This window comes from Amphiprion ocellaris, chromosome 10 (genome assembly GCF_022539595.1).
Source record: "Amphiprion ocellaris isolate individual 3 ecotype Okinawa chromosome 10, ASM2253959v1, whole genome shotgun sequence".
Classification (NCBI taxonomy): Eukaryota; Metazoa; Chordata; class Actinopteri; family Pomacentridae; genus Amphiprion; species Amphiprion ocellaris.
In genome coordinates, this window is record NC_072775.1 from 23,781,778 (window position 1) to 23,790,512 (window position 8,735).

Below are 8,735 nucleotides of genomic sequence, written 5' to 3' on the forward strand. Positions count from 1 at the left end.
GAACTACTGTGGGACTTAGAAAATTTCAGCCCTCAGACTGTGTGAAAGCTCAGGTCCTGAGGACTCGGGAGGTCTGGAGGCTTTGAAAGTCTTGGAACTGAGGGTTCAACCCTCCAGCACAAAGGCTAAAGTCCAACCTCCTGAGAAAAACGATCGAGTCGAGACTCAAGTTAAAAAAAAAACTCGAAAATGGCAAAAAAAAATAGATGAGAAATGCGCAAAAAAAAAAAAAAAGTATCGCGCGCAGCTTAGAGGGAACAGTGGTCCCAAAACTGTTGATAAATTATTTCTCAATAAAACCTCATAACCAGTTACATAAGAACACCCTCTTTACTGACCTCTTTACCAATAAACCCCAAGACATACTTTGCCAAAATCCATAATAATCCTACGCTACAACCCGGAAGAGGCGGTGCTCACGTGATCTCTCGACCCGGAAGATAAATATTGTTGTGTTTTCATCAGTATGTGCAGTACAGTCAGGATATCAGCCGCCGTCCAGCAGTAAGTGACAACAAAAAGCAGTGAGATGCATATGTACATACACCACTGTGTTCTCCTTAAATGCTGTATATCTGGGGAGGTCCGTTTAGTTCGGAACGTCTCGAAATTTTGTTTGTCAGAGTAATCAGAAGTGAAACTAGTAAAGGTGTCTGTCCCTGTCAGTGCATCGAACTTTTATTTCTCTGTCTATCTACTAAGGCTGAACCCTTTATAGAAATTGTGCTTTGACTTGCGATATAATTCTGTAAATGCAACTTCAGTGTAATATTCACTGTCAGTGATTTAAAAGATATGATGAGGCATTTCCATAAGATATAGGAATGAATGAATTTGTACAACAGCTGAATGACAGTTAAAACCTTGTCTCAAACCTTAAATCTATACACAAACACCATGTACCATGGTGCCATCAAATTGATCTTATTTGCCATTTTCATGAAAAAAGTCCATAGGAACTCATGTGGTATTCATAACCTTGTTAAACTTTCATTAATTGTAAGTAAGATATTAGAATTTTACTTGTATAGAGTTCTTCTTTTCTGTTATGTTTTGTTACCTTTAACTTTGGCTTTCTAAATAGTTAGCCTCAGTGGCCAAATGCAGAGAGTAACATCCATGTTAACTTAACTTATGGCCAACGTTACCACCTGATCACCAGGTATTTGGTGTACATCAACCTGGTGTAATTCCATTAATGTGGCAGCTGTGGCTCAAACTGACATTCCAACTTTCACTCTCATCCTGTGCTGTAGATGTTGGCTGAAATGATGAGTCACACAGAACAGCATGTGAATGGTGTGTATGAGGCTGACTATAATGGGCTCCCTGCACCTTCTCAGAAAAACACAGTTTTACATGAATTCTTTTAAATGTTTGTTTTCCTGTTTCACCAAGAGTAAATACAGAAGTTAGCCACCTGGAATGACAGTTCCACCCACAAATACAGGTAACCAATTAACTGAATGACCTACTATTGTCTTCATAATGGTCCACTGAGTGAGCCACCCTCATATTTTACAGCTTTGAGACGGTATGGCAAGTAAAGGATAACTTCACACATGCCTGTGTGGATGAATATGCCAGTGACTGGGTCAGATGGCAGATATCGCTGGATGGAGAGCTCCAGTTCAGTTGGCAAAATGGTCATTCCAGGCAGCAAATTTATGTGTATGCCCGTTTTTGTTTCCATACATAAAAGCATCATTAGTTATTGCTTTCCAGACACTATTTCAGCGTAATCTGTGGCTGCGTCCTGACTTACCGCTGCCATTAGCTTAGCTTTAGCCAGTTTCCCTGTGCTTCTTGTTTACTTTTTCTAGGTTGTGCCTTTGCTAGCACGATGTGTCTGTCAGTTAGAGCAGCTTGTAAAAGGTAATCTGACTTTGATGCTACAATAGTCCAAATAGCATTCGCCACAGGCTAAGAGGGACAAGAGTTCCAGTTGCACTGACACCAACAAGTGATTTCTTTTCCGTAATTTCTAGAATAACGGGTAAACTGGGCATGACTGTAGGAGATTGTGGTATTTATTACAAATTAAGCAACATCTGCTACGTCACTTTTTAAAACAAAGCTGCTCTGTCATATGCACCCATCTGTCCTTGTCTTTAATTACCAGTAGGTGCTTTTAATGATGATTGGTTCAACGCTCTTGACAGCCAACCAATCTGACAGTGCAGTGGGCAGGACATTGCTTGAGACCACGGACTGGCTGGAGGGAGAGACAACTGCATTGGAGCAAAAGCTGCTGTTTAATGTATTTTCTGAATATTAGCTTAATACAAATAACGTCAAAATTAATCAAAAGCCAAATGTTGGCCCTGTTAATCAGCCAGGCCGATAATAGGTCGATTCCCAAGACCACAGTGACTACACAGAGAGGCAGCTGCATCAGTGTCCAAGTAGAGTATTTAATTTATTTAACTGATAATGAGCTAATGAAAATAACTGCAGATAATCGGGAAAAATTCCAAACATCAGCCCTGATAATTGACCAGGCTTGGTTAATCCCTTTAAGATTTCATCTTTTTTTTGAAAGCTGCATAGAACGCCAGCTGTTTTGTGAAATGAGCCCTGAACTTCTCTGAATCCTTATGACAGAGGTGAACAGTGAAATGTTTGTTTGACCCACTGAGCCACAACAACCGCAATTATGGGAAATCCAACAGGTTCAGATAAACTGGAATTCTCCTGAAGTTTTCTTCCTTTGTCCTTCACCATGTTACCTTACAGAGATGAGCAGCTATGTGCTGGATGAGGAGAAGTTCCATCACTGCTGTCAGCTCCTCCTTCAGCAGTCAGAGCAGCTGAGAGATGGTTGGATCTGGGAGGTGGTTCAGGTGAGGAGGTGCTGTCACTCTTAACACTCTTATCACAGAATAAGCCTGAAAGCCTGCTGTCGTCCATGGATTGCTTAATGGTTGTTTCCAATCTGGGTTCAGGGTTCCGAGGAGGGCTACCTGAGGAAGACGGCTCTCAGGTCAGTCACCCTTGACTCAGAATCCGCACAGAAACAGGAAGGATCGGGTTCAGACTCAGAGCCACACACTTCCTGTCCCTCCAGCGTTGAACCACATGGACAGGAAGGCGAACAGGTGAGACATTCGGCTTGTAACAATACCTTTATTTTCCAACTGTGTCTTCACTAACTATCACTGAGCCAGTTAATCAGTAATTCTCCTTTTTACAGTTGATTTAACCTTTAATTTAACATTAAACTAAGGATTTGCACTCACTTTCCTACCTTCAATAATTTCCTAAATGACAGAACATTGCAGACTTAGTTTGAAGCAGCCGCATACACAGTTGCTGTACATACTGAACTCCGCTGACCCTCCTTTACCACAGCCTGACTGCATCAAAGATGACACAGATGATGACGATGCTGGGATCTGCACGGTGACTGAAAGCAGCAGCCAGGTGCTCCAGTTCGAGTATCACATCCTGTACTCCTGCAGCTACAGTTCTCCTGTGCTGTACTTCAGAGCCTTCACTCTGGGTTAGTTCCATGTAAAACAGCCACTGCACATGCACTGTTATCATAAATTTGTATTGTTTGATGTATAAAGTTTGAGTCATCATTTCAAATGAATGAGCAAGTCATTTTACATATATATTAGAAGGTTTGACAAGTTATTCATCCTCTTGTTTGGGGCACATATTGAAGCATATGGTTTTACTTCCAGTCAGTACCCACATACCATATTAGTGTGACCTGCACTGTATTGCCTGAATGGTGTGTGACACCAAGCACTTAAATACTCTGTACTTTCAGTGGTTTGGACACTGTTATATATAGAGGGAAAATAGACTCATCTGGACTGAAGCGGCTCTAACAAGAAAAGCACTCAGACAGCGAAATCTTTAAACAATTTGTGGTCCACCGCAGTCGATTTGCAGTAGGATCGCAATCATGTGATCATCAGCAGGCAGCTGATGTAGTGTTCACTTGTTGTCATAGTTACAGTGACACTGTGCCGCTATCTCGCAATGATACAGAAATCTGTAACAAATCCGTGGATCCAGACTATAAGCTGCATCACTGCCAAAATCACTTGGTCCTTGTGTCATTTCTGTCCTGCCCTGAAAATTTCATATAAATCCATTAATCTATTTTGACTAATATTGCTAACAGACAGACAGACGGACAGACAGACAAACCAACACCGATCGTCACATAACTCAACCACGTTCCTTGGCGGAGTGATAACTTTCTATAGCTTGGTGTCTTTCTCTCTGATTTTAAAGCTACTTTAGTGAAGCTTCTTTTAAAGAAAGGAAACCTAGATGCATTACCATCCACGTTTTTAGACCAATGGTTTATTTTGATGTGTTTTTACTAAAGGGATTGTATTTACATCTCTGCTTAAAAATCTGTTACATACACTACCGTTCAAAAGTTTGGGGTCACTTAGAAATGTTCGTATTTTTGGAAGAAAGCATTTTTTTTCAGTGAAGATAACATATGTATCAGAAATACAGACTAGACATTGTTAATGTGATAAATGACTATTCTAGCTGGAAACGGCTGATTTTTAATGGAATATCTACATAGGGATACAGAGGAACATTTCCAGCAACCATCACTCCTGTGTTCCAATTGTGCTAAGTGTGTTGAAAGGCTAATTGATGATTATAAAACCCTTGTGCAATTATGTTAGAACATGAATAAAAGTGTGAGTTTTTATGGAAAACGTGAAATTGTCTGGGTGACCCCAAACTTTTGAACTGTAGTGTATGCCTTTTACCCATGGGGCTAAGTTTTACATACAAGTCTGTATTGGTACTAGAGAAAAGTAAACCCATCACATGTGCACACATGTTCATGAATTTCTAAATGCACTCATATGTTAGCAATAACAATTAGCATAGTGTCATGATATTAGACATAATTAATCATACAAAGGCAGGGAATATGTCAGTGTGAAATGGACTGGCCTTCAAATGGCTCTTCACCTAGTGCCAATGCAGCTTCTGTATATCATCTTTTAACGACTGACTTCAATTTTATATAGAGCATAACTGTCAGTGACTTAAGAAATACACTGCCTGATTTGGTAAGATGAAATTTACCCATCACACCTCACATATAGCTTTGAAAGTATTTTTAATCAGATTTAAATCTCAGACAGTCATAATTTCCTGTGCTTTTACACCACTTTCCCAGGAGAAATAATTCCATCAGCACATTGTGATTTGTTTCCATAAAAAGGTTGAGTTGATAATAAAGGCTTGAAAAATTTTAACATTTTTGACCATTGATGTTCAGTGCTGCAAGCTCTTCCATGAAGGTTCCAGGGGCTAGTACTTTTAAAAAGTACTAGCCTGACCAGGGGCTTTTTTAGGAGGGTAAAATTTCCTTGAATTTAATTGTGGACATGCAGGCAGAGAAACTGAGTCTGTCAAAAGTTTCCCCTTTTACCTGAGTAGAAACACATGTATTTCCACCATAGCAGAGAGTCGGTATACTTATATTTCAGACATGTCAGTACTTTCAGAATAACCTCGGAGATGTTTTTTCTGCCTCTTCTATCTCATCTATCAGAAGGGAGAAGTCTTTCACTAGAGGAGGTGTGGAGCTCAGTTCATCCAAATTTCAGGCTTCGTCTTCAGAACAGTCCTCTGAACACAATCACTCAACAGGTAAAAGCAGTCCTCAGCTTTGTTTTTTTTATCATCGTCTTCCTTCTTGAAGATTTACTCAGGTCTTTTCTCTGTGTCTGTATATCAGGAGCATCCCCTGCTTGGTCAGCCTTTCTTTGTGCTCCACCCATGCAGGACGGAGGAGTTCATGAGACCTGTGCTGCAGGTGGCTCAGGACCAGCACAGGTATGAACACAGCTGGATTCATGGACCCAAAAAAGACAGTGAACACATGATGGTGTCTGCAGCTTAGTTGTGTCTGTAGTGTCACTCTGTGTATTAGGGCCTTTCCATTCGTTCAGAATTATAGTGTGGAAATATCATTGTAATTAATTAGATATTAATAATATTTTAATTTGTGATTAATTTGATTGATTTTCTATATATTTTCTTATATATTGTCATTATATATACTACCGTTCAAAAGTTTGGGGTCACTTAGAAATGTCCTTACCTCTACATAGGGATACAGAGGAACATTTCCAGCAACCATCACTCCTGCACCATTAGCTGCATCGTGTTAGTTAATGGTGTTGAAAGGCTAATAGATGATTAGAAAATGATTGGGCAATTACGTTAGCACATGAATAAAAGTGTGAGTTTTCATGGAAAACATGAAAGCAGTGTGTATATTTTAGGCATTCAATCATGTAGATCTGCTGAAAACTACTTTGAATTCTTAATAAATTAAATGTCTGTGGGAGTTACATTTCTGAAGTTATTGAACCCTCAAAATGACTTGTCAGGTAGTTTTTTTTTTGCTGGTGAAAATACAAAAAATCCCTAGGTCTAAAAGATATATCTCAAAATTCTGCCAAACTGTTTTATTGATCTTAACAAAATCTGAGTACAGTTATCTGAAACGACATGGAATGACCCATGCGGTGAGCTAATTAATCAATATCAGAGTGCTGGTTGCTGACATATACAGTGCTGTGAGGGCCAGCAGGGACCCAACTACGCAGTTTTGCCCAGCGGTCCTCTAAGAGATTGATCCAACCATGGCGTCACCATGGCAACAACCCAGCATTTCCCCTTGGAAACATGTCTGTTGTGGTCTCTGCTACTCAGAGCGTTTCTGTATTTCCTTATGTTTTCTGTGTGTTTAGGCCAGTGAACTACGTGTTGTCGTGGCTTAGTGTGGTCGGTCCTGTGGTGGGACTGGACGTCCCTCTGAAGTACTCCACTCTGGTCCATCCTGCCTCCTCAGTCAGCAGCACCGAGCCGGACTGAGAATGAAGCTGCTCTGGCTAACTTAGCATCACCAGCTCTGTGGCATCTGTCTGCATGCAGATTAGATCATCAGGCATAGTGAGTCTCCAGACTTTCAAGGCCTTGAAGTTTGTCTGCGGGGCAGTTAGTGCTATTTTTATTGCACGTCTTTGTTGGTATGCTAGACTACAGTAAAAACTGAAACACTACTGACAGCATTGGATCATTTCGCCATTTTTATTTGATTTTGACAACATGTTTTCTACAAAGAAAAAAAGCATTTAATGCTGTTATTAGGTGGATACCTTCTGCTGTTGCGGTGGGTCTTTGGTGCCCTCTCTGTGGGGACAAAGTTTACATGGACCTGATTACAGCTGACTGAAGAGCAGCTCCAGACCTCACCTGTCTGACAACAGGGATGACTGGCCTGGAGCTCCTGACCTGCTCTCCAGCTCTCACCCTTCTCTCCACAAACCAATGTGGCTAATTGTTCCCCCACCCTGTTTTTTCCTCCACCCAGACTGTAGCAATCAGCACAGCAGGTTTAAATCTGCAGCCGACCTCACAGTCAGAGCGACTGGGATATTAATGTGAGCAGTTTGCCTTGGTGCCTGTCATGGTTTCTGTGTTCTGTGGAAAAATTTAACTTCTGTTAGCAGCTGATTACCTTGCTTCGAAGTTACTTGTTGTTTGGTATTTTCTCTGATAAGTGTTGTTTATATTTTTTTACTTGCACTCATTTGTTAGTTACTTTTGTTAGTCAGGTGGATGTTGCTATTGGGTCTAATTTTGGCTAGGGAGTCTGGTTGTTTTCTTTTGTTATTTTGTCTTAGCAAGTTTTGTTTCTTTGTTAGCCTTTATTGGATTTTAATTGATTGTTTGATTTAGCAAACCCCAACCTGCCCTGTTTTATTTTCATCGCCACTTCTTTTTGTTAATTATGTCATTAAGCAATAAATCGCTTTACTATACCAAGGTATCTGGTTTTGTTATGTACCTTGCTGATCCTAGACAGCTGCGTTGTCATCCTGAATTGCTTGTATTTACACAATGTAATCTAAAAACATCTGTCAAGAAATTATTTTTTTACAACCGTTAAAACTACACGACAAAAGTGTGTTCCTTAAGTGCTGCTATCAGTAACAGTGGTTATTGGTGTTTGTGTGTTGTTGCCTAAAGCTAGATAATTTTGCAAGAGCCCTTTAAATATGAAAATAAATCAGTAAATCAGCTTCAGTAAGCATTGCAAGTTGCTTAGTTTGCTAACTCGCTCAAGCTTGCTAAATAGTCAAATTTTAGCTTTAGGTAGACATTCTATAAAGGTATTAATATTGCGATGTATGATACATTAATTCAGTTTTCTTAAATACACTACCTGTCAAAGGTTTTAGAATGCCCCCATTTTTTCCATTTTTTTTTTTTTTAAAAACTGGAATTCAAGTAGTAGCCCCCCCTGCTACTTATCTTGCACCATCTGCACACATTTCACCTTGTCCTCGTGAACAAGGTCAAAACTGTCCAGGCCACACAAGGTCTTAAACATCCACTCAAACTACTACACACTACTAAAGTGCAGTTGCCGTTGTGCAATAAACTTTTGTCATGCCAGTAAAATGAATAAAAACTCTTTGGTGTTTTGGTAAAAGAGTGAAAGTGTAGCTTACCACAAAACAATGCCATTGGGATTTCTGTTTCCTGTTGTACATTGAATCTCATAGGAGGAATCGTGTCACCACAGAGGACTTCACCTAAAAGGGCTATATACATACACAGGGTGTAGAAATTAGTGCATCACTGAAATCTAAAACTGACCTACCCAAGACTTTCCAGCTTCAGTGTCCTTCCCAGTGTCCTGGACACACACACACACACACACA

The 8,735-nt window shown here is 40.1% G+C and overlaps 1 protein-coding gene across 1 annotated transcript; it reads left to right on the plus strand.

Moving 5' to 3' along the window:
• Positions 1-7,829, plus strand: atg10 (ATG10 autophagy related 10 homolog (S. cerevisiae)). Its single transcript, XM_023261662.3, has 7 exons — positions 1-504; positions 2,737-2,843; positions 2,946-3,098; positions 3,352-3,502; positions 5,549-5,646; positions 5,735-5,832; positions 6,756-7,829. The coding sequence occupies exons 2-7, from the start codon at positions 2,739-2,741 to the stop codon at positions 6,877-6,879; spliced, it is 729 nt and encodes a 242-aa protein (XP_023117430.1). The 5' UTR covers positions 1-504; positions 2,737-2,738; the 3' UTR covers positions 6,880-7,829.
• Positions 7,830-8,735: the final 906 nt, after the last annotated feature.